This window comes from Xenopus laevis, chromosome 8L (assembly GCF_017654675.1).
Source record: "Xenopus laevis strain J_2021 chromosome 8L, Xenopus_laevis_v10.1, whole genome shotgun sequence".
Classification (NCBI taxonomy): Eukaryota; Metazoa; Chordata; class Amphibia; order Anura; family Pipidae; genus Xenopus; species Xenopus laevis.
Window position 1 is genome coordinate 58,209,996 of NC_054385.1, and position 27,422 is coordinate 58,237,417.

General features: G+C 36.9%; 1 protein-coding gene across 1 annotated transcript in view; it reads left to right on the forward strand.

Annotated features, from left to right (window-relative positions):
* The window catches only part of htr2c.L (5-hydroxytryptamine (serotonin) receptor 2C, G protein-coupled L homeolog), a 187,275-nt gene that overhangs the window by 118,748 nt on the left and 41,105 nt on the right, over window positions 1–27,422 (forward strand). The window contains exon 3 of the mRNA XM_018229986.2: window positions 20,729–21,368. Within this exon, the coding sequence (XP_018085475.1) occupies window positions 20,975–21,368 (394 nt within the window). The 5' untranslated portion in view covers window positions 20,729–20,974. The remainder of the gene's footprint in view (window positions 1–20,728; window positions 21,369–27,422) is intronic.

Genomic DNA, 27,422 nt, shown 5'->3' on the forward strand with positions numbered 1-27,422 from the left:
CTTTGCCATAGAGTTCAATGGTTACACATCTTATACCATTGGGAAATGTTTTCAAGTTGACCTCTGTAGCATCTCTAACATAAGCTTTTGAAAACCACCTGTGACGTTAGGTATCCTAAACCCAGAACAGACCTCCAAGGTCTCGGTCATGGCTCACTGTTCTGCCTTTAACAAACAACCGCCTTTCACTTCAGGAGGAGCCCTCCTCTACTCGGATGCCTCCTGGTCTTAATGTGAGAGGACCTAGGAGAGTTCTGGGCGAGCAAGGAAACCGTACGTGCAAACCGGAATTTAGAATAGGAGCGTGGTCAGGGACAGGTCAATACCAATTCAAGTGCAGTACAAAGTCAAGAGGCAGAGGCGTAGTCAAGGTCACAGGCCGTTTTGGTACACAATAAGCAGTAATAAACAGGATCCGAGAGAATGGTCAAAATTCAGGCAAAAGTCAGGGCAGGAAGCAAACAGGACAAGATAAGGGACAGGCAAGGTCAAACACGAATGAACACACAGAAAATCACACCCAGGAACTAGCAAAGTAGACCTACGTTGGGCAATGAGAATTTCAACGTGAGCTTTTTAAATATTTGAATTTTGCACCAATGCATGATGACATCATGCACATTGGCGTTAGAAAACTAGGAAGCGGCGCCCGCCAAATAAAGAATGATTCGCGTGCCGACTAAGGCAGGACATATGCATCCTCAGTGCCCGGAAACCAGAAGGTGTCTTCGCCTTGGGTGCAGAGGACCTCCCACAATCCACCCCCACTGGACCACCACTGGTGTTCCTTACACCACCTCTGCCTCACCAAGTATAGATTCTATTCTTGCTTTAGTAAATACTATACTATTATTTTGATGTGCCAATTGATAAATACAGGGGGAGATGTGTAAGCAATTGAACAGGGGATCTAGGGCAATTCCATATAGTACAATTTGCTTCCAGTTTATCAGTACATTCTCAGGAAAATAACACCTGTCTGTTTTGTCAAATTGTTAACACTTTTCTGACTGTCACAAATGTTTAAAAAAAATGGAAAAGTAACCCCTTCAATTCATAGTACAAAGTTTATGATATTTGTCCTAAATAGTTTGATCTTTTTATCCCTGCTATTAATATACATTTTCTATGAGTACTATGCAGGTTACAGGGTCATATATTCTAGATAATATAGTGGTACATACCTAGAGCCACAACTGATCCTGTCAAGTTTCTGGAGGTTTTGGGAGCACAGTCTATGTACCTAAAAAGTCAGTCATTCTGGAATCTGGTTGTTCAGTTGATATACAGTGCTTAAATTGAACCAAGGTATCAGGTCAACCATGTTCTAACAACACCTGGGAAACCTCAAGCATAATTAGTCTGGACTAGTGATGGGCGAATTTGCGCCGTTTCGCTGCGCCGGAAAATTTGCGAATTTCGCGCGAAATTCGCGAAACGGCGAAAAAATTTGCGAAATCGCGCTGGCGTCTCGTTTTTGGCGCCGGCGCCTGTTTTTTCTGAAAAAATTTTTTAACGCCAGCGAATTTATTCGCTGGCGGCGAATCGCGCAAATTCGCCGCGAATTTGCGCCTGGCGAATAAATTCGCCCATCACTAGTCTGGACATCAGCAAAAAGATGAACAGACCCTTGAAGACAAATTTATTTCTTTTGCAGTGTATTTGCCAAAACTCACTTTAAAATATTTTTATAGAAAATTTAAAATTTCAATCAATGTTATTTTCTAACAAGAATGAGATTTGTGTATTCATTTGGTTACATTTATCCTTTTGTTTTATTTTGTTTCAAGCTTGGAATAATTTATTCCTCTGATTATTTGTAAGAATTTATCCCTATCAACTTTGATATATTCATACTTTTGCCCATTCTGTGTACTCTGTTGGCCAAGCCAGACAATACAGACATTTACATTGCTAAATAGCATTTCTAATTTTTTCTATAAGCAGAATATATTGTGTGTAGCAGACTGTACTAAATGCATTAATCAATTAAACTACATATAAATTAATAGCAATGTGTGTACATATGTGTCTGAAAGGATGTGTACATACAGCTTGAGGATGCAGTTGTTATACAAAATTAACATCAAGTTTCACTTACTGTATATCAAATGAGAGAATACAAAATTGTTTTTAATATTTTAATAAAAGCTATTTTCCCAATTACCATTGAATAAATGTATTCATTTATATTAACAGTTTCTGTATTTGCCTTCACAGTATGCTATAGACTCTATATTCATTTTACATCAATGGCATTGGTATTTAGGTCCAGGTGGATTAGTCACTCAGAGCAAAGGCTTTATACTGCTCTGGTATTGAGTCCACAACATTTAGAAGCAAAGCAGCAGTAGGGGTTTGCTGATGAGCACAAGACTCGACTTGTGTCTCTTGGAGAACTATAGAGGCACAATAAAATTGAAGGCTTCGTAGTAGTGATGAGCGGATCTGCCCATTTCGCTTTGCCGAAATATTCACGAAACTGCAAAAAAATTTGCAAAACAACGAAAATTTCACAAAACGCATTGAAGTCAATGGGCGTTTTACAGGTGTTCATTTTTATGCGAGCAACAATTTTTGCATTTTTTCCAAATGCATTAAGGTCAATGGGTATTTTTTTCTTATGGTGACTTTGTAGTCCAAATGCATTTGTCAATGGGTGTTTTTTCTTATGGGTATTTTTTCTCAACAAATTTTTTCCACAGTTTCGAGAAAAAAATTTGCGGAATTTCGATGTGAATTCATGGCTGGTGAATAACTTTGCTCATCACTACTTAGTAGTGCACTGCCTTTTCAAACAAACTTTGCATAATTCTATAACAACCACAAGACACTCATAGGTGATAGCACTTGTGCAGGTGCTATACTGTGCTTGCATTGCCACCCAATAACATAGGGGAGAGTGCACACACAATATGGCAGTCTGTACTATATCTTTGCTCCCACCCTTGTGTAGCAGTTAACAGTTATATGGGGAATGTAATAAAAGTGGCAAAGAGAAAAACAATTTGCATGAATAAAAGAATAAAATTTAGCATTTTGCAATTTTGTATTCTTCCTTAAACTGTTATTGCATTGAGAATTTTAATTGTGCATTGTGAATTTTAATTTCCCACTTTTAGTAAGTGCTTGAAGGTGTCGTAATCTTTTGGAGCAAGCATAACAACTTTATCAGTAAGAAGTTTTATTACATTCACTGCACACTCATGTAAACTGTAAAATTCACAACCCTTCTTCCCTAGTGATGGGCGAATTTGCGCCGTTTCGCTTCGCCGAAAAATTCGCGAATTTCGGGCGAAATTCGCGAAACGGCGAAAATTTCGCGAAACGGCGCCGGCGTCTCGTTTTTGACGCCGGCGCCCGTTTTTGACGCCGGCGCCCGTTTTTGACGCCGGCGCCCGTTTTTCCGACGCCGGCGCCCATTTTTGGCGCCGGCGCCCGTTTTTGGCGCCGGCGTCCGTTTTTTCGAAAAAACATTTTTTGACGCCGGCGAATTTTTGCCGCGAATTTTCGCGGCCGTTTCGCGAATTTATTCGCTCGCGGCGAAACGCGCGAATTCGCCGCGAATCCGCGCCTGGCGAATAAATTCGCCCATCACTGTTCTTCCCCTGTCGGAGGTGGTCACTAAACCGTTTCTGGGTTCGCAAAAGCGATATTATATTTGTGCAAAGGGAGATTTTTTCACACTAATTTGCTTTAATGGACTTAGTTTAGAATATATGTCTAGAATATAATTAAAAAAAATAAAGATATGTGAACAAAAGCACCACTCAGTCATGCTTAGGAAGTCAGAGGTGAACAAAATGTACCAGAATTTTCATAATTTGTCTACTTTTATTATCTTAACAAGTGTTGTCAGTAGGGCAGAATCTCATATTCATAAAATTAACAGACAAAATGTAAAACTTAAAATCTCAAAAATACACAAGAATGGCAAATAAAGCTAAAGCCTTTTCTACTGTATGCCCTATGTACACAAAGAGAAGAAGTACGTACTAGACAATATTCTTATATTTCTTATTCTATTATATAGTATGTTACTTATATTTAGCAGGATAAGCTAGAGTTGTCGTCCAGGGCAGGTGCAGTTCGGGTGAAACTGGAGCTTTCAAGCTTTATAACATCCATTAATGTCTCTCAGGGATTTGCTTAAATTTTGTTGAAATGTTAAACTGCATAAAGTCAGAAATGAAAACTCCACACACAAGTAAATCAAGGCTCTGCAAACACATTTTTTCAACCTTAAGGTCCCCCAGGTTTAGTTCATCTTGACATTTATGAAGTTAGAGTCAGATTGCAAAGCACACAATAAAGGCCTAGCCTGAAGGCCAAAAAACACCTTTACCCGCACATAATGTGAAAATATTATATACTATTCATAGAAATAACACACTATGGTCAACAGTTCAATTCAATACATGATATCACACTTTACTATCATTATGTACAGACCAACTGGTAATTTAAGTGCTTTCATTTTATACAATTAAAACATGTATGGGGAAAATAACAACCAAAGCAATTAGCAATGCATTAGGGATGCTTAGAATCCCTGATTTCTTTTGGATTCAGCTGAATCCAATTTTTTTTTAAGTGCAACTGCACTGTGGACACAGGCCACTGTGGAAACCATGGAGCTACTGCCTGGTTTGAAGGTAGCAGTAAAATTTACATAGATTTAGATCATTGTAGCCATACTGCACACTGAAAGGCAGATTTATCAATTGAAAATTTGAATTTTCAAATTCAAACTTCGAGTTTATTTTAGTGTAATTCAACTAGGGAATAGTCCAAATTCGATTTGAGTTTAAAAAAAATTGAAAATTCGAATTCCGAAATTTATCATGTACTGTCCATTTAAGAATTCAAATTCGACTATTCGCCATCTAAAACCTGCCGAAGTTGTGTTTTAGCCTATGGGGAACCTCCTACAATCAATTTAGAGTCATTTGGTGGACTTTTGAAAAATAAAATTTTTTGGAGAAAAAACTGGAATCGAAATTGATCTAATATAATTCGAGTTTGCAGGTCAATCCTTTTCACCAAAATTTAAATTTTTTAAATGTTTTAATAAATTTGGACATTTTATTTGATTTTCAAATTTATGGGAGTTTTTAGAAACTCCCATAAACTAGAAATTCGACCCGTGTTTTTGGTCTAAAATTGGCCACAATGTAATACATTTGTTGAGAAATGCTATTGCAGTGACTGCAAAAACAGATTTTGAAGAGCAGTTGTTTTCTGGTTGGCAGACTGTAGCTATGCTTGTTATGTCTAAACTAATTGTTTTCTTTTATAAACATTTATAGAATTGCTTAAAATTTTTTAATCAACACAGAAATGGATTTGCAAGCCTTAAACTAAAATATGGGAAGTGCATAAAAACAGAAACTATTACATGTTAACAATAGCTAAATATAAAATTGTTGTGTAAATTGTGCAACCAGTGTTAAAAACATATTGAAATATTTTATGATGTTGTGATTGGATGATTTAATAGTTTGTAATATTTGAACAACAGCATTTACTACTGGATTTCTGTTACTTCTTAAAGAAAACAATAAAGAAAAGCGATACAAAAATCCACCTTATAAACCTGAGCAGCTGTAATATAACTCCTAGTAGAATGTTGTTGAAGAGCTCTGCTATTATGCTATGCTTACTCTAACTCAATTCAGAGCACATATTTTACTGCAATGTAATCAAAGTATCACTTCCTGGATAAATTGCTCTACAAATCCCAATGGAAGCTGTTCTCTTCAGATAGTGTGCCAAGTTTATGATTAACCTAATGCAGTTTTACCCTGCATGGCACCTAAAAAATTGCTATGCCACATCTCTAACTCATTGGATGCTACAGCTTTAGCAATAATTATCTAAGAAAATTGCCTATAATATACAACCTTAAAACTTTAAAGGTGATGCCAGCTAGAAAAATGAAATTTCCTATCATACTTACCGTAAATTTCTTTTCCTGGCCACTTATCATGTCAGCAATACTATGGGTATTCGCCCCGCCCCCATATCCCAGTTAGCATTGTCCCTCCCCCAAAGAAAACGATAAAGGACCCAACCCCTCCTCACTTACTTGTCTCATAATTTAGTCAACAGAGGGTGGGTTTGCTGACATGATAAGTGGCCAGGAAAAGAAATTTACGGTAAGTATGATAGGAAATTTCATTTTTCCTGGCCACTTCATGTCAGCAATACTATGGGTTATACCCAAGCAATGACAACCAAACCAGAGGGAGGGCATAAACAGCTTTTAATTAACAGAAAAAGACCGCAGAACTGCGGAAGCAAAATTATGTTGAGAAGGTTTCTTAACATTCAAACGATAGAATTTAAAGAAGGTTCGAGCAGATGACCAAACTGCTGTCTCACAAATTGCCGATTCTGAAACCTCCGCTTCTGCTGCCCAGGAGGTAGCCACAGCCCTAGTTGAATGAGCTTTTAGCCCTGCTGGTGCCTGCTTGCCTTGAAGATTGTAAGATTTTTGTATCAAGATCACAATCCATCTAGCAATTGTAGACTTCGCTGGTTGTTCCCCTTTTCGAGGACCTGCCGGTATCACAAACAGACTTCCAGACTTTCTCAAAGACTGAGTCATAGCCAAATAATGTTTCAGCATCCTCACCGGATCTAGCTTCTGGAGCTTTGAGGAAAGGTTGGGCTCCTCCGGTATGATAGGGATTATTATGTCCTGTGCAAGGTGAAATGTGGAAACCACCTTGGGTAGAAATGAGTCTGGAGGCTTTAAAATTACTTTATCCGGCCAAAAGGAAATGTTTTGCTCTTCTACAGACAGAGCATGTAGGAGACTGACTCTCGCTGCAGAAACTATTGCCACCAAGAATAAAGTCTTTAGGGTCACCAACCATAAGGACGCCTCTTGCAAAGGCTCGAATGGATGTTCACAAAGGGCTTTTAGCACCATTGGTAGATCCCAAGCAGGAGATAAAGTCCTTTTTGGAGGACAAATCTTTAATGTGGCTGAGAAGAAACGCTTTACTAACGGATCTTCTGCCCATCTTATCCCAGTCATAGCTGAAAGTGCTGCTACATGAACTTTTAGAGTTCTGTATTGCAAACCTTTGCTCAATCCTTCCTGCAGGAATTCTAAAACCTGAGGTAAAGGTGGTGGAAAACAGGAATTAGCCTTCTCCAATTGCCATAGGAGAAATCTTTCCCAAATCTTATAATATGTGGTAGACGTATTACTTTTTCTTGCCCTAAGCAATGTAGCCACCACTGCTTCAGAGAGCCCCAAGGCTACAAGCCTTTTGCGCTCAATCTCCATGCCATCAATGAGAGCGAGTGTGGGTCTGGATGTGCCACTGGTCCCTGGGTCAGTAGATTCTCCCTCACAGGAATCGGCCACGGGTCTGCTACTGCCAGTCTTCTGAGCAGAGGAAACCATGGGCGACGAGGCCAATAAGGGGCCACGAGGATGAGCTCCGCTTCCTCCTGAATCACCTTCAGTAGGACTTGAAGGAGGAGAGGGATTGGTGGGAACACATAGGCTAGACGGAACGACCAGGGCTGAAGGAGTGCATCTGTCCCCTGAGCTCGAGGGCTGAAATATCTTGCATAGAATATCGGCAGTTGAGCATTGTCCGGAGAGGCCATGAGGTCCACTTCCGGAAGACCCCACTTCTCTACTAGCCGGTGGAAAATGTCTGGATGCAGCTTCCACTCGTGTTTTGACAAAGACATACGACTGAGAAAGTCCGCTTTCTGATTGAGAATCCCTGGAACATGAACTGCTGTCAGATTCTCCAGATTCTGCTCCGCCCAGCTCAGGATTGGACATACTGCTTTCCATAGTAGCAAACTTTTTGTTCCTCCTTGTTTCCTTATATAGGACACTGCTGAGGAATTGTCTCCCTTGACCTTTACCGCCATTCCTTTTATATCTGGAGCAAAGGCCTGCAGTGCTTGAAACACTGCTCTTAGCTCTAACACATTTGCGTGCACTTTCAATGGAGACTTCCAGATTCCTTGAGCCACACTGCTCTCCAGGAGAGCTCCCCAACCTTGGGAGGAGGCATCTGTTGTTATTATCCTCCAATTTATTGGAGCAAGGGGAAAACCCCTGGACAAATTTGAAGGGTTCATCCACCATTGAAGGCTGACCTTGAGTTCGGGAGAAAGAGGAATTAACTGATTCCAATTGATTTCCCATCGATTCCAATGGGTCAGGAAATAACGTTGTGCCTCCCTCATATGGAATCTGGCCCATTTGGTCATTGGAATGGAGGCTGCCATCAAGCCTAGGAGAGACATAAATCGTCTCGCTGAGACCTCCCCTTGGAGACAGAAATCTTCCATCTCTTTCACCATGCGCTCTATCTTCTGTTGTGGCAATTGAACCACATTGTCTGCTGTGTTGAATAGAGCCCCCAGGTAAATTAGGGATTGAGATGGCTGCAACTGACTTTTTTCCCAGTTGATTAGCCACCCGTGAGATTGAAGAAAAGAAATTGCAATCTCTCTGTGTAACAAAAGGACTTCTGGAGACCTTGCGGATAGGAGGATATCGTCCAAGTAATGCCAGACCGTCAGACCCTGTTTCCTTAGCTCTGCGACCAGGGTGATGAGTACCTTGGAAAACGTTCTTGGAGATGTTGAGAGACCAAAGGGAAGGGCCCGAAACTGAAAATGCCTGTGTCCAACCGCAAAGCGTAGAAAACGCTGATGCTGATCTGCTATCGGAAGATGAAGGTATGCATCTTTCAAATCGATCGACAAGAGCCAGTCTCCTGCCTGGACTGCCGCAATAATGGTGTTTATCGACTCCATTTTGAATTTTTGAAGATGCACCAAGGAATTCAGTTTCTTCAAATCCAGCACAGGCCTCCACCCTCCCGAAGCCTTCTTCACTAGAAAAAGTAGGGAATAAATGCCTTTTTCCCTTTCCTCCTGAGGCACTGGCACCACCACCTCCTGGTCCAACAAGATTTGGACATACTCTTCGAGGGCTTTTTTCTTTTCTTGACCTCGAGGCATAGGGGAAACCAAAAAAAAATTCAGAGTTGGAACCGACAAAAATTCTATGCGGTAACCTCTTTTCAATAAGTCCAGTACCCACTGGTCTGAAATTGACTGCTTCCAGACCTCGTAAAACCTTGAAAGTCTTGCCCCTACTCGAGCATCCATTACTCCATGATCGTCAGGAGGATTTTTTAGAAGTTGGGGACAGTTTGATTCTGTTCCCCCTGATAACTGCGGAGTGACCCCCTCTCCAAGACGACTGTCTTGAACTGCCTCTGCCAAAGTATCTATAGTTACTGGCATAACCTCTAGCTCTTCCTGAGCCTCGAGAAAAAAAAACCTTTAAAGGGTTGAGCCTTCAATTTTTTCCTTTCTTGCGGCAGGAAAGTACTCTTCCCACCTGTCGCTTTTTCTATGACCTCTTGTAATTTAGGACCAAAAAGATTTTCCCCAACATAAGGTAGGTTACAGAGACTTAGCTTAGAAGCCGCATCTGCACCCCAAGATCTGAGCCACAATGCTCTTCTTGCCGACACTGACACAGCCATCGACCTGGAAGCCAACCGCGTCAAATCCACTGCTGCTTCCGACATAAATGCCACTGCCATCTTTAATTCTGATAATCCAGCACTAATGTCAGCTGTATCCGTACCTTCAGCAATCGCTTTATCCAAACTGTCGATCCACAAGGAGACTGCCTTTGCCACTGAAACCAGAGCTACTGCCGGCTTACATGAGGCTCCTGCCACTTGATATGCCTTACGAAGCTCCGTCTCCACTCTTTTATCCATGGGATCTCTTAGTACTGACGAATCATCAATTGGCAAAATTGTCTACTTTGCCAAATGAATCACAGGTGAATCCACTGCTGGGGCTGTATCCCAGTTCTTGGTATCCTGTTCTTTAAATGGATATAATTTTGCAAATCTCGTAGTCATAGACGCAAAAGAGACCTTTTTAGCTGCTTTTCCCCATTCTGCCGAGATTAATTCTGCCACTTCCGGAAAAGAGGAAAAAATTGTTTTGGCTTTGAAGAAGATGGGAGCACCTTAGACTTCTGGGCGTCCGCTTCCTCTTCTACTCCCAAGATTAATTTTATTGCTTTAATCAACGGAGGGATTAAGGTCAAATCAAAGGATGAAGATTCTGTCTCCTCTTCTTCCTCCTCAGAAAACAATTCCGACATTGGTTCTAGACTTTCCTCTCCTGAGAAATCAGAGGAGTCGGACTCCTCCCTGGACACTGAAGCCCCTTGGCCTGAAGGGATTTCACTAACAGGCGTATCCTGTAGTAGAAGGCCAAAACATGATTTACAAAATTTCTTCCCCGGCAAAGGAGCGTCAAAGCAGCTTGCACAAACTTGAGAAGAAGAGCCAAGCTTCCTTCTTTTCCTCTGCAAGGACTCCATAAGGCAAGCTGAAGAGACAACAACAACAAAAAAAAAAAACCAATTGAAAATGAAAGTGTTAAAAAAAAAACACTGCTAAGAGAAAACTAAGAGGGACATACCAAGCAACAAGCGCAGCTGTAACTGAGGCTGTGAGATCACCAGTACACTTCAGTCCCTCCTGGTGTGCTACAAGCAATACAGGAGAAAAAACAATGAGAATTGAGTTTTTACAAACCCGACCTTTCTGTAAGACAGGCATCTAATTACCTGACTGGAACAGAAAAACTGAAGTATCCACTTCCAAATGTATGCACTTCTTTTAAAAAGCTGAAAAATGTGCGCCAGAAAAAATGTGCGCGCGACAAAACGCGCGCGCGACAAAACGTGCGCGCGACAATACGCACGCGCGCGAAAAAACGTGCACTCGAAAAACATGCACCTTAGGAAGTATGTTTGGTAAAAAAAAACCACCTGGGATCCCACACACCAGTAGCGACTTTTCAAATCACTAACCTGGAGCAGCCTGCAATAAGGAATTGGATTCCTGCTGAGGGGGCTTCATGCGACAGTTTCACTGAATGAATAGCCCTCAGAAATCGCCAACCTTTCTGAAGAGTTGGATCTGATCAAAAACTGCCGCCAAGATGTCCCATGCTAACTAGAATGAAGACTAAGCAAAAAAGACAAGTAAGTGAGGAGGGGTTGGGTCCTTTATCGTTTTCTTTGGGGGAGGGACAATGCTAACTGGGATATGGGGGCGGGGCGAATACCCATAGTATTGCTGACATGAAGTGGCCAGGAAAAAGCTTTTCCAGTTTACTCTTAATCCTTTCTATATAACTTAGCTTGTTTGAAGTATCTCACGCCAGATGTTTATTCATGTGCAAGTCAAATCAAGGAAACCATAAATGGAATTTGGTAATATCTCAATATATTTTATGCTTAAGGGAGGATTGTGCATTGAACTCAAACTAAATAATTTGAAGCTTTATGCAGTGAAGATGCTTTAATGCGATCATATAGAACATATTCTGTATATTATGTTCTACAAATTACATTTTTATTTTACCAACCTCTAAAATAATTTAGCAGATTAAAGGGGAATAAAACTAAAAAAAAATGTAGTTTGATGTAGGCAGCAGTATTCTTAAACAGTTTGCATTTTGTCTTCATTTTATTATTTGAGATTTTTTATATACTGTAAGATATGTGTGCAAAGGGCGCAATATTGTGTGTATTTCACCAGCATTAGGCTGGTGAAGTGAAAACTCCAGGGAAAAGTCGTTGTGGCTGCAGCAGGTATTGCTGTTTAGAGGTATATTGTGCCTTCAAGCAGAGTCTAAATGAATTGTTGCAGAGAAATATAGTCAATCCACAAACACTGTGGATTGAGAGTAGCAAATAAAGAAAGTAATGATTTTTCCTGGTACGTGAAATGCAAAGACTCGTGGAAACGTGTGGCCATATTCACTAGATGGGATTGAATGTCTGGATTCACCTGCCATTGCTTTGTATTAAAAGATGTAATGCAGAGTGTTGCATTGAATTGCTGAGCCAATCAGATTGCAGTGTTGAGCCTCACTGTGGTTTTTTTTTAATATTCAAAAGATGAACTGGTAAACATCAACTGATACAATGGGCATCCCTGACTTAAAATTATCCCCCCCCATATGTTATAAAACATAACTATTGCCAAGATGCATAAGCCCATAGTAATTAAAAATATATATTTGCCTTTACCTGCTGAATAGTTACTATATGTGATCTGTAGCAAATTTTGCAACAACTATTAGCAAATTTTGCTTTTCATAATCCCTAATATTACTTTTTTGTGGGAGTGATTTTTGATATTTTTTCTGGCTTAATTTTGGCTTAATTTCGAAGGAAAAATACTTGTTGTTTTTGTTGTCCACACTGCTTTCTTAAAATTAACTTTATTATAGAATGGCCTGTTCTTAGCAACATTTCCTTATTTTTTCAGATGTTTAGCTTGCCAATGGGTGTTGCAAGACTGCAATTTTGCCAACGTTTTTATTATTTTATTACTTATTATTTTATTACTTATATACCTGTTCAGTCTCTACACTCTAAATTTTCCTGTCTTTCATTCAAACTACTGCCTGGTTGCTAGATTAAATTAAACCCTAGTAACCAGATAATACCAGACTGGTATCAAAAATGCCAAACTGGTATTTCAGTGACTAATTTAGCTATAAGCATGGAAAAGCTAAGACATGTTAGTTGAGGCAGATCCACAGTCATTCATCTTTCAACTAAATGAAATCTGTAGCTCTTATGTGGCTCAACTAAGGCAACATTATAGTTCATTTTTCAAAAAAGAAAAAAAAACTGTAAAAAGTAATTATATGATTTCAGATTCCTTACAAATGATAACAATTCCATTCAAGAATCACTCTTCTGTGTGTAATTATTTGTGAATGTTTAATTGTTTGTGTGATGGAAGCAGACTGCAGTGTGTTTAAATAAAACCGCTATTGTTGATGTTTAAATTATTCAGATTATACAAAATGCAGTTACAGTACAGTTGCTGTGTTGATTGTTCTTGTCAGATATAAAAGAAGTTTAAGAATTGTCAGCATTTTCCTCTTGCCATGAAAAGAAAATAGCTGCTCCAAGCAATGCATGAATAGATGAATTTTCTGTGAGATTCGTGATGTGCATCACATAAAAGCAAATGCTGTGTCCATAGAATATCTGCAATACACTGCTATTGGAATTTGCTTTTCAAACAATTAACATTATACTGCTATAATTGTTATTATTTAAAAGCAATGATGAGGTCTATTTTACATCTAGAATAATGAAGCATCTAAAAAACAAAACATAATTGCGTAATATGGAATAGTGCTTTAGATGGGCATGCATTTTGCATTCAAATATTTTCATATTTAAAATGTTCTTATAAAGAAAAAGGTGAGGAAATGGCTTCAAATACACCAATATTTTAATGCATGTTACTGTAATCTTTTTTCCTAAACCTGGTATTTTGAGGGGGCTTCCATAGTCCAAATAAGAAATTATGCAAAATGCATTCTTCACATTTGATGTAATTTCCTAATCAAAAATGAATTATGCTGCTTAGTTACTCTATTATATCTTCTGCTCCCCAATCCTCTTGAATCTCTTTACTCTTTGTCTGCCATTAAAGTGGACCTGTCATCCAGACACAAAAATCTGTATAATAAAAGTCCTTTTCAAATTAAACATGAAATCCAATTTCTATTTTTTATTAAAGCATTCATAGCTGTTGTAAGCTCATTTAAAAATCTCAGCTGTCAATCAAATATTGTCTGCCCCTCCTCTATGCCAGTGGCATAGAGGCGGGGCAGACAATTACTTTCACTTTCCATTCAGCACTTCCTAGATGTCACTGCTCTCCACACCTTCCCCCGTTCTCTTTACTGTTTAATTGTGTAGCCAGCGCAAGGAAATGGACATCAGTTCCCCCATTCTGGTGCACAAACAAGATTCTGAGATGATGCAAGACTTGCCTTAATAAAACTGTCCACAAAATGGCTGCTTCCTGCTTGTTATAATTATGAATTCCCAGACTGAAGGAAACAAGATTCAAACAATTTATATAGTGTAATTAAAGTTCATTTTACTTGACTAATGAGATAAAATAGGATTTGGAATGGTTTTTTTTGGTGACGGGTCCACTTTAATCAGATTTGGTGAGCTTGACATGGGCAGAGACAAACTGGCCTAGGAATAACCAACTCACTCACCATACATTTATTTTGAGTCTTTTTGGCCACAGCTTTATTGCACAAAACATAATTTAACAATAGACACATATATCAATATCAATTTATATTAGCAACATTGTAAACATACAAATATGAACAGTGATGTACCATTTACTTCTAATCCTCTGCAAGGCCCCTGGCAATGGACCCAATTAGGTGCATGTAATCGTACCAGCCACCAGCTGCATGTGCCTTCTAGCATGATGGGTACGCTGGATTGCATGCTACCACCAATACAACATACCCTCCCAAAGACCACCACTCTTAGAGAGGAACACCACCAACCAAGTTCCATTAACCAACTTGGGACTTGGTAAAAAAATCCAGCTTCTCAAATAACTCTCCCCATTGCCAGGGACCCACCGCCCGGCTGTGACAATGTGCTATTCCCTCTCATCACCTCTTGGTTAGTCAGCCCAATACTCACCATTCCACATCAACTTAACCCGTGCCCCACTAAACCAAGCCACAATTGTGACAACTAGCACAAAGGGTTAATACAAGGGAGGGAGGGTGGGACTCCTTTTTTTTTCTTCCAAAATGGATGCCCTCATTAGCAGTTAGTGCTATACATCCCCTTAAAACTCCACCCCCCAACTACGTCACTAAACCCATTACTAATCCCCTGACAGGCAGCTTTGTCCTGCCCCTGTCATGTACCCTTTTGCCAGCATGCTCTGTCCCGGGTTTCACTTTCTGAACACATTGTTCTCAGGTTTAGATACATTTTATTACATTGTGAATTTTAATTTAACACATACATTTTAATGCCTGTTTGAGCGGGCATGATTTTATTGTGCAAAATAACTTTTTTGTGCACATTGTTTTGATCTACTACACACTAGAATAAATCTCAAAATCTGCACAAAGCATGAAAAAAAATGCCATTGATTTCAATGCATTTGACATGAAAAACAATACCCATTAACTCCAATGCATTTGTTGCAAGAAAAAACTCATTAACTTCAATGTATTTAGCATGAGAATACTTATTGACTCTAATGCATTTGGCAAAAGCAAAAAAAAACCCATGGACTCTAATTTATTTGGCACAGGAAAACAGTGGCAGAAAATACCCACTGACTTCAATGACCATCTGACCATTTTGTGAATTTTTTTGTGGTTTTGCAAATTTTTGAGGGAAGCAAAAACCAAACATGAGAATGGCTTTTATCCAACTCTTACAACATTTTCTGCAGAAGCATACAAAAGACTCCTTTATGTATATGTGGCCAAATTATTTGGAAAGTTAAAAAGACAAAGTAATTTGCATCTGATTGTACATTGTGCTTTAATTCTTTTAAGAGCTATTATGTATTTATTTAACAGGACAACCAAATACGCCCAATAAAAATGTACCCTGTAGAACTGAAGCATATGCAAGGCTATTAAGTACATTTTGTAGTAGGAATGTTTCCAATTCACACCTAACCCTAATTACTATTTCCTAAGACATGGACACCCTACTCCCAAACTCCCTCAGGTTTGGCCCAACCTGCCCACTTATGAGGTGGCATCTTTAAGATGGTCTACTCAATTTACCCAAGCATTATATAGAACTTCCATCTGCTGATTTTTCTATTATGTGTCTTTCAAGCTTTGTCTGCTTCTTAGGTACAGTGAATGACTAACTACTTTAACTGTGGAAACAATAAAAGGTTATGCAGGGGTATATTCAGATTATATTTGCTCTGCACAATGAATTTTAGTAAGAGAGGACCCAGCCATAGTCATCCTTTTAAAACTGAACAAACAAACATTAAAAATTATGAAGGCATAAACTGCATGAAAATAAGTTGAATTTCAAATATATTTAGCAAGGTGCAGTAAGGTGAGGCTAAAACCATGACTATCTTTTATATTACCAATAGAATGTAACATTTTTGAGCTATGAGTGATTTATTAGTATGCAACCCATCTAAAACCTGCAGAATTCATTAAGTCAATGGCAGAGGTCCGTTGACCCATTTGAAGATGTTAATAGCCTTCCTGACATTTGAGTTTTTTTCTGAGAAAAACTTGAATCAAACTTCATTCAAATGCGATTCAAATTCAATTTGAGTTTTCAGGTCAGTAACAATAGTTCGAATTTTTGACGTTGAGTATTTTTTTAAATAAAACAACATTTGAGTAAAACAAATTCACATAGATTAAAATTTTGTTAATGGACAATCATAAGCCCTAGAATACGAATGTATTTTTTTTTGTATCTTTTGGCTCATTAAATATATGTTGGCACTTACATTTCTGTTTGGTTATGTTTGTTGATGCAACAGCACCTACAGTACCACTTTAGAGAAATATCCATACAGTGGAATAGAAACTAACTTCTCATTTCATATTTAATGCCACCTCCAGGCATGCAGACATTTTAAAGCATACAATGCCTTCAGCAAAATGTAAGTAGACTACTCATAAATGGGAAAACCAAGAAAATAAAGTTTAGAAAGGGATTACGCAATCCATAACTATTTGATCTGTATTCTTTGGCATTTATTATATAGTACTGATATAATGCAATTAGGACCATATATATATATATATATATATATATATATATATATATATATATATATATCTGTACACAAATTACTTTAAAGTAGGATTTGACATGGTCACCTTGACACTGCAATGCAGTCTGGGTTATCTAATGAATCACTTATTAATCCCAAATGGTTTCATGAAAATTAGAATAAATCATTATAATTGATCACTTTGCAACACCTTTTCCAGTCTTTCTTGATAGTACATGCGTTACAGAAACAGCCACGTACTGTTTAAGCACTACACACAATAGAAGGTGTAATGTATCTGTGAAATTGAAAACTTGAATCTAGAAAGCATTTAGATACAGCATTTCCACCTCCCATACTATCCTATTTAAATAAATAATTCTTTATTTTTGATTGATTTTGATTTAATTTAGTATTAATGAGACAAGACTTGGTACTTGATAGTAACTATGCTAGCATGACTCAATGTTAATGGATCTTTTGCTTTTTGCTAGTGTTTGAATATATATTTTTATATTTTTATTTTTGAGATTGTGCTCTATATTACAGAAAATGCTGTGGTTAGTTGTTCAGTACAGTTGTTGTTTCTGTAAAAAAAAATGTCTTCTTATAATGGAAGTTGTAATTAAAGTAATTAAACTCCATTGTCTATTGTTCTGTTGTATGGCAAAATGCATAAGTTGCAGTCTAATTCATTGTACCAATAAAAAAAGGATTAACAAAGTAGTATATTTTCAATTTATATAAATGAATAAATATGAAAAAGGATTTTGTTTTTTGCAAAAACATTTTTTTAGTCAGCAATCTGACAAAGGTAATACTTCATTCGTAATTACCGTATATACTCGAGTATAAGCCGAGTTTTTCAGCATCCAAAATGTGCTGAAAAAGTCTACCTCGGCTTATACTCAAGTCAGTGGGCAGTAGCTGAGATTGCAGTCACTTTTAATCATTCCTATACCAACAGTTCGCTTGGGGAGAGACTGCAATATCACACAGCCCTCTGTTGGTTATATGAAAGAATAACAGTGCATCCTCTGTTGGTTATATGAAAGAATAACATTGACTGCAATATCACACAGCGCCCTCTGTTGGTTATATGAAAGAATAACAGTGACTGCAATATCACACAGGGCCCTCTGTTGGTTATATGAAAGAATAACAGTGACTGCAATATCACACAGCGCCCTCTGTTGGTTATATAAAAGAATAACAGTGACTGCAATATCACACAGCGCCCTCTGTTGGTTATATGAAAGAATAACAGTGATGGCAATATCACACAGCACCCTCTGTTGGTTATATGAAGGATTACCAGTGATGGCAATATCACACAGCACCCTCTGTTGGTTATACGAAAGATTAACAGTGATGGCAATATCACACAGCACACTCTGCACTTGGTAGTGGGACAGTGGGACAATGCACACAGTAATCCATTTGGCAATTCTCTGTCACCATCAACTTTGCAAAGAAGTCCGGTTGATCGCTGGGGGGGGTCGCTTTCTATGGATTTAAATATATTGTACTATTGCCCTTCACTTGTATAAACTGTTTGTTTGTGTTAGAGTTTGGAATGGAGTTTATACTAGGGATGCACCGAAACCACTATTTTGGATTTCGGCGAATCCCCAACCAAATCTGAATCCTAATTTACATATGCAAATTAGGGGAAGGGAAGGAAAAATTGGAAAAATTGGTTTACTTCCTTGTTTTGTAACAAAAAGTCACGTGAAATCCCGCCCTCCACATAATTTACATATGCAAATTAGGATTCGGATTCAGTTCAGCCAGGCACGAGGATTCGGCCGAATCCGAATCCTGTTGAAAAAGACGAATCTTGGCTGAATCCCGAACCGAATCCTGGATTCGGTGCATCCCTAGTTTATACAGATAAGCTGCTTTGCAGCAATGGTGGTAGCTATTCGAGTTGAAATAGTTCTGTAGTGCACATATTAAATTAGCACATAACCGATAAATTGTGTGAATACAGTTGTATTCAGAGATAAACAGTGGTTTAATGTTTTTTATTTGTTTCTAAAAATAGTACTGTACAGTATTTATAGGAGCTGCCTATAATGATACAAACTGTATCTATGCAATCTATCCACTAAGTAAAACAAGATTATTATCCTTTGGGGGGCAAAGACTATACCTGCTTTTATCTCTTCATCTGACATGAGCTCTTTCATACATGGATTTTTAAAAACAACAGCAAAAAATGGTACATTTTAATGGGTATCAATGGTCTTTTGGTGTTTCTGTCTGCACTACATAAAGTCCTGTAAGTGTGGTCTTTTGGCGATTTCGATATTTATCTGTTGTTGACCAGCACCAAGGCAGTGACAGATTTATATATATATATATATATATATATATATATATATATATATAGGTAAAATATTGTAGAAGCTTCTGGTCTGTATAATTAAATAGATCATAGCTTGGTAGCACCTTTTATAAAATGTATTGACCTTGCTTCAGATTCATTCAATAGAAATGGCCTGATTGTTAATTAAGAGTATTCAAGCCACTTGACTGCTGTAGCTGGCCAGAACTGGCATCTTGTTTAACCTCTTATGTGCTTCGTTGATTCAGTATATTATATTTGAACATACTTGTACTTAGAGGGTTATTTATCAAAGGTCGAGTTTGTGAAGTTTGTGAGATTTTTTTCTACCTCAAATAAACTCACAACTGGAATATTTGTTTACTTATGAAAAAATCTGAATGTAAAAAACTGGACTGAATGCAATCGGGGGAAAAAAATGGAATGCCTTGAATCTATCAAGTTATAAGCTTTTTGAGTGCAAACCACCATTCAAGAAATGAAAATCATGAAGGCAAAAAACATCTTCAAATGGGTAAAGGGACCTCTGCCATTGACTTCTACATGACCTTGAACAGGTTTGAGACGGAGTATTTTCATATTGGGCTTTTAGCAGCTTTGGGGCATAATAAATATTGAAAAGTTATTTTTATCGCGAAAAATTTGTTTTTAGTAAAGATACCCTCAAAAAAAATTTTCACGAAAAAACAACACAACCTTTAATAAATAACTCCCTTACTGTAGATATAAAGACATTCGCACTCTCTTCATAAAAGCAGACTTTCTTGGCAAGCCATCTGCATTAAATACAAGTACTAACTCTGGAGAGTTCTAGAACTTAAGCTGAATATCAGCACTTTCAGTTATTTCCTTTAAAATAACAGGTAATAGGGATGTTATATTACATTAAAGCTCACTTTTAACCTATAGTTATATTAATTAACATTAAAGGACTGATTTATTTGTGCATCCACATTTTGCTGCGATTTGCATAAATTGATGGAAAAAACTTCACTTTAATTTTTTGCTGCATTCACATTTTTTTCACAATCACATGTTTTTCTTAATCATTAATAGAATCTCCAAAACGAAAAAACTTACCACCTAAAACCTGTCCAGATGCAGTTTCCAGAAACTTTAGCGCAAAAACGCGGGTGTGGAAAATTATTGTGAAAACTTTTTTTGTGTGATTTATGTGAATTGTGGTAAATGGCAAACATGAAAATGACTAAATTCGCCTAAAAGGAAGTTTATTTATAAAGTTAAAGGGGAGGTTCACTATTGAGTTAAATGTTAGTATGATGTAGAGAGTGATTTTTTCACAAAATCTGCAATTGGTTTTTCATTTTATTATTAATTGTGGTTTTTGAGTTATTTAGTTTTTCAGCAGCTCTCCAGTTTGATATTTTGTCTGGTTGCTGGGGTCCACATTACCCTAGCAACCATGCACTGACTTGAATGAGACTGGAAAATAAATAGGAAGGGCCTGAATAAAAAGATGTGTAATAAAAAATGTCAATAACAATTAATTTGCAGCCTTACAGATCATTTGTTTTGTATTGAAGATAATGAAGACCAATTGAAGAGATGCTTAGAATTGGCCATTTCATAACATACTAAAAGTTACATACAACATTTGCAGGCTTAGAAATGATTATTAGTATAACTATTGGTAAAACATTAGACCCTTTAGTTCTACAATTTGCTTTACAGATTTCTCTTTTCTTTACAGTATGTCTGAAGAGAGAATGAAGTGGAGTTTAGAAAAACTTTTGTCATTTTGGGTCACAGACTGGATATCAACTAGTCCCATGTTAAATGCCTCTCAGAAGACCATTGCAATATGACTCAAAGCATCATGGAAATCCAAACCATTGCTTGGCTTTGGAGAAAAAGACTGCTCTTTGTATTTCTCCTTGGCATGTTTGATTTGAAGTTTTATGTTTCCCTAAAGCACAATAGGAAGTAATCCCTTTTGATGATGAGCACTTTCAGTGGCACTGGGATGTTGATCAGCCTGACAACAGTATCCATCATTCGGTCTCTAGATATTAATTTCCACAATGGACTGATGGCGTGGCACATAAACAACAACGTGACTCTTAATCAGAGCATGCCAACATCTGCCCCTCCAAATGCATCTGAAGAGGAAACTGTCTCCCATGAATCACTCGTCAACAAAAATTGGTCTGCCCTGTTGACCTTGATTATTATTATTTTGACTATTGGAGGTAATATACTTGTTATCATGGCGGTTTCGCTTGAGAAGAAGCTTCAAAATGCGACCAATTTCTTCTTGATGTCTCTGGCTGTGGCCGATATGCTGGTAGGAATCTTGGTGATGCCGGTATCTCTTGTTACCATACTGTATGGTAAGTAGCATGTAGTTCTAGTTAAACTATGAAAGACAGAATTAACCAATAGCCAAGTGCCTAGTGTTAACCTTTTTAATACATAATGCAGCAAATATGCATGTGGTCTTGCCTCTGCTTATTGTTCATTTTACTTGATCTTCAGTACACATCTACTTGTTTTTTTCACGCATATTCAAATCCCAAGTCAATTCCAAACCAAAAGTTTCAACTATAATAGTTTACAAACATCAGTGTGCTTCTTTCCTATAAGTGAGTATCGATGTTGTTCCACATATGTAGCTGATTTTTTAAAAAAAAGGCAGAGGAATTCCAGATGGCAGCTGTAGTCTGAGTGGCTGCTATTTGAGAGGAAAAGCTCAGGCTGTCCTTGTTTCTTGATGTTATTTTATTTTGTCACTACACTACTGTATATTGTACAGTATGTGCACACAGTCATTTACAGGTATGGGACCTGATATCCAGAATATTTGGGACCATAGAGCAACAAACCGAACTTTTAACAAAAAAGAGAGCTATTTTGTTCTACTGCGCATTAGTATGCCCAGGGAAATTTGTAAAAAGAAGAAGCAAGAAAAGTATCACTCCGTGGTGTTCACTGGAAGACCTAACTATTCGCAATCCCCGAATAAAAAGGACTTCTCCTTTAAGTATAATAAAAAATATTCTGAAAACCTGAGTATTATGAATAAAAGGTCCCATACCTGTAAAAGCTACTGTTTTATCATATCAGAAAAAAAGGAAATCATTTTTATTTTCAATATAAATTCAAATTAATGATTAAATGGAGTCTATGGGAGATGGCCTTCCAATAATTCAGAGCTTTCTGGATAATGGGTTTACGGATAAGAGATCTCATTATATTGCAGAATTATAATGTCAGTAGGCATAAACCACTGGATCACTAAATTATATGTAGATCCCATCACAAAATTGATGTATGGTATTATACTGTGCATTTCTACACTTGGAGTTAATATGAACATGGCCTTGTGAAACATGCACCTGAAACAGAGCATTGCCTACATATATCTTTATATAAAAGCAGCATAATAAGAAACTGAAAATGGATGTTTCATAGTTTATATAAAGCACAAACTTTAATAGTTCTAAAAAGCAAAACAGATTTCTAGCATTTTCTTACATGGTTAAATTAGCAGAAGCAACATTAATACTGCTCTGTCATTAAAATCCACAAATGCTGTGTTTAAAGACAAGGGAGGTTATTTGGAATGTATTATGACTAGGCTCATATGATAATCCTTTCTGCGATCCATTTATTTAGAGGCAAACCCAATTTATTACCCTTAAACAAAGCTTGCCAAGATGACATTTTCCATTGGTAAGACAGATTAATGCTGTATTTAGTTACTCTGTATTGTGTGAGACTATGTTATGTACTGTATAATGCAGCTTAGTGGAAAACAATGGCATAATAAAGCACAGAATACCTATGCATGTGTTATTAGTGATATCAGTACTGCTTCATTACTCTTAATAACATTATGTTCTGTTTTTTACATGCATGGTGTTGGCTTTAAAGGGGTTGTTCACCTTTAAATTAACTTTTAGTATGATGCAGAGAGTGATAATCTGAGACAATTTGCAATTGGTTTTACTTTTTTATTATTTGTGGTTTTTGAGTAATTTAGCTTTTTATTTAGCAGCTCTCCAGTTTGCAATTTCAGAAGTCTAGTGGTTAGGGTCCAAATTACTCTAGCAACCATGCATTGATTTGAATAAGAGGCTGGAATATGAATAGGAGAGGCCTGAATATAAAAATGAGTTATAAAAAGTAGAAATAAATGTGTAGCCTTACAGAGCCTTTGTTTTATTAGAATTAGCTATTGTACATACTAACATACTAAAAGTTAACGCAAAGGTGAACCACCCCTTGAAATATTAATTTGAAATAGTGCAATTAAAATACATTTGCTATCAGCCTCTTTACACAAAGCATAGACCACAAACAAGTCAACTAAGCACAATTTCAGCATTCCTTGTACATTCCTTGTACTAAGTGAATCTAATTGAATGCAAATTGGTTAGGAGAATTGCTCCATTAGCTACATTGTAAACTCAGTAGAATATTAGTGTAGTTTCCATATATCAGTCATAGTAAACTGAGTTTGTTTGCCACCTGTAAAGCGTTTTAAATGTGGTGATCCTCATTCTTCTATATTACAAGGTATTTTTGGCTCCTTTGCTATCCCTGGGAGTTCTAAACACCCTTCAGTGATAAACTGACTTTGCTCTTAATGGTATTATCATGCATTTTGTGCTTTAGCCTACTGACACACCATTGCAGCAGTTTTTAGGGTAATGTAATAACAGCTGCATACTCTGCTCCAATTATACTAACCAGCAGGTAGCATTTGCGTGTCTGCCATTGCAAAACAGGAATTGTTTTGTATATGCGACTTGCATGTTATCAAGTGAAATTGGCTCATCATTGCCTTGCCCCACTTAAGTGCAATAACTTAACAGTGTATTCACCTAAAATGTGACATTGATAACATTATATTTATTTTGTCATATTTTTATGGTTTAGTTTTTAATTACTAAATTATACTGTGTACATTGCAAAAAAATTATACTCTCATTTTAATTTGTATTCTTGATCCAATAACTGTTTTTTTTGTTGTAAAAGTTGTGTAGATGCAGCCATCATAGGTCATAGCCCACTTTACAATGGAACTGCTTTCAGATAAGCTATTGTTTCTTCTACTCAATGTACTGGAAGTTTCATGACTAGAGCCATTTTTGTGTTTTACATTTTTTTTTATGCAGGTGTCAGCAAACTGTTATCTTGTTACCTTTCCATTGTTCTGTTGATAGACTGCTGGGGTGGAAAAGGGGGTGGTGATCTCACTCCAACTTACAGTGCAGCATAGTAATCAGAGCACAAGTCACAGGGCACCTTGGAAACTAAGAACATGCCTAGCACCACATCAGATTCCAAAATGAAATATAAAAAATACTGTTTTATCTTATTAAAAATGGAGTTCAATGCAGAGTTAAGCATTTTGTAAAAATCATGTTTTCCCACGACAGAATCCATTCAAAACATGATTACACTTATTGTCATACTTTTTTTATACAGCACCAACATATACCACAGAACTGTTCACCATTCACATTAGTCCCTGTCCTGTGGAGCTTACAATCTAAGTTGCCTATCATATTTACACACACGTTATGGTCAAATTAATCAAATCAGTTTAGCCTTCTGTATGTAATACTATAATGAGACAATAATGTAATACTATAATGAGACAACCTTTGCGTAAAGGGGAAAATGCAATAAGCCTCATAATTTTTGTAAAGGACCTGCCATAATGTGGCTCAGATTCCTAGACAGAATGTCAATAGACTGAAACATTGCTCACCACTGGTCAAATTGTAATGAAAATGGTGTCATGTTTGCTAGTTTCTATTGCCAATCATAATATTTGAACCAGGCACCTCCAATACACTAAAGAACCTATTCCCCTCCCCTTTTTATTTTGTATAACTAATAAAGTAAGTTAGATATTTCTAAAACTGAAGTTAGAGAGATAGAACGGCCTAAAACTGCCTAAAACTAAAGTAGAACATAGTATTCACAAAAGCCTAACTATACTTTTGAGTTTTTGTACCTTTTAACTATTGTCTATTCATGTCCAACTTTTATGGATTTATTTCCTTGCCTTAATAACATCACGAAAAACAAAGTGTTGCTGTTGAAATAAATAACATATTTTGGCGAAGCTGGCATAAACGAAAATCTGAAACAACTTTTAAAATATGAGTGAATTTTCCATTAGGCAATTTTCAGGTGTAAATAAACTTTACTCCACTTTAAAGGATATTTTAACTTAAAACTCTTTATTTTTGCTACCTAGTTCCACTCTCATTTTATCTGCTGCCCATAGACTCATATTTTAACTGGGAGACAGTTCACAGCTGTCATCTTGGATTTTTTCCCCATTTATTCAGTGACATGCCCCTTGACCTGATGCATCATTGCTAACTACATCTTTTCAACTGGGAGAATAATCAGTCCTGAAGCCCTGAAAACTGTGTATGCTGTACACTCAGCATTCAAGAAGTTATGTCAGAAATGCACACACATTCTCTAGAATCAGCCATATCAACCATATTAATAAAAACTATAAGGGAAAAGTCTGTGCTCTGCTTGATTTTTATTCCCCTTTTGAACTCTCCAATTTCAGCCCAGTGGCATTTTTTAAATCCTCCCCATGGTGAAAGATCCCCAAAGTAATGATTTATTGAAAAAGTATGATCTACATCTGCTATTTAAAAATAGACCAGGAAAGCTGGCCAATTCATAGGACAATTTGCAATAAGCTTAACTAATGTGGTCTTAAAAAAGAAAAATGTATTTATTAATGGATAAATTCCTTTATATAAAATTCGTGAGAATGAGTAATTGAATATTTTATTTTCAGCTTTAACTGTTCTAGTTTTAGAAAATAAATGATGGCAGTACGTATTTAAAGTAGATGAGATTCTGTGAATTATTATGATTAATCACTTCTGAACTAAACACGTAGTTAAATCCAATCTATTAAAGCTAAATTCTCTTTTAACCCTTTTAAGATTAATACAAGCCAGATGACTTCATTAAGATTAGTCTCTGTAAGGAAAAGTAATATAAGATATCTTCTTTATTACATCAAGATGTAACAAAATGAATGAAAAAATACTAGAAAATATTTTGCGTTCTGTTTGTTTAGGGTATAGAAGAAAATATCCTCATTACAAAGAAATGGTGAGGAATTATTCTCTTTGCAAGAAAGCCAAAAATCAAAAAGTTACATCGATGCTAAAACATTCATAGGCTCATGGTTATGACAGTTAGAAAAATAAATAGGGAATGGCATTAAAGTTTTAAATAGGAAAAATGCATAAATAAAAGTAAAATTTTCACAGTTCAAGTTGGAATAATCAATATTATTTATTACAATGAAAGTTGCTTTTGTTATGACCTACTTAAAACTGGTGTATTTTTTGTGTAAAAAATAACTTGTTCAGAAAAACTTTTTCTATATACATTGTGCTAACCAAAAGATCTTTTTTCTGCTGATAGATGTGAGCTCCAGTTTGCAAAACCTGTATTACATATATGTAAAGGAAAAATTATTTGCACTAACTTTTCACGTTGCCTATAATTTCCCAGTTACACTCCTATATTTGCCTAAAAGTTCAAATCTTGCCAACTTAGGGAAAAATGTATAAATAACTAGGCTCTTGGGTCCGTTTACTAAAGCGCCGTTATTCGCACAAAATATAGACAAATTTGTCGCCAAATATCTTTTCACCAGTTTACTAACCTGTGGTAAATATAAATTTGCAAATTTTCTTGCGCAAAAATAGCGCAAAAAAGTTTTGCAACAGCAGCAGTTTCAGCTCAGAGTCGTATTATTGGCAGCGGCATCACAGTCCAAGGATTCATCAGCCTCTACGCTTTTTTGGTTTCATTGTGATTGGCTACATTCTGGGCATTTGTATGAAGCAAAGAGATTGACTGGTATCATTTCTTGTTCCTTTGATTCTATTGGCAGAAGGGTTTATATGATGCATAAATGTTTGATTGGTGTTACTCTGGTAATGTTGTTGGATGGTATAATCATCAGTCAATAAAGTTTGAGTTTTGAAGATGCATTTTTGGCCATAAATGTCACAGTAAAAATTGCCATAATAACCGCCATAAAACAAGACTAATTTATAGCATAAATATTCGCAAAAACTTAATTTGTCGCCAGAAAATTCGCAACTCTCTAAAATTACCGCTAATATAAGCTGGTTCATTAACGTAGTTACCGCAAGTGATTGCAATGACTTCTGAGCGCATCGCTGTTTAGTAAACTTAGTCACTGCAAATATTCTGGCGGAAAAATATTTTTCCTTCGATCGTTCGAGCAAAGTATTTGCAGTAAATCCTTCGACTTCGATATGCGATGTCGAAGGATTTTACTTTGATGGTTAATTAATTAACCCTCGATATTCGACCCTTAGTAAATGTGCCCCTTAAAGTCTGATTTACCGTAC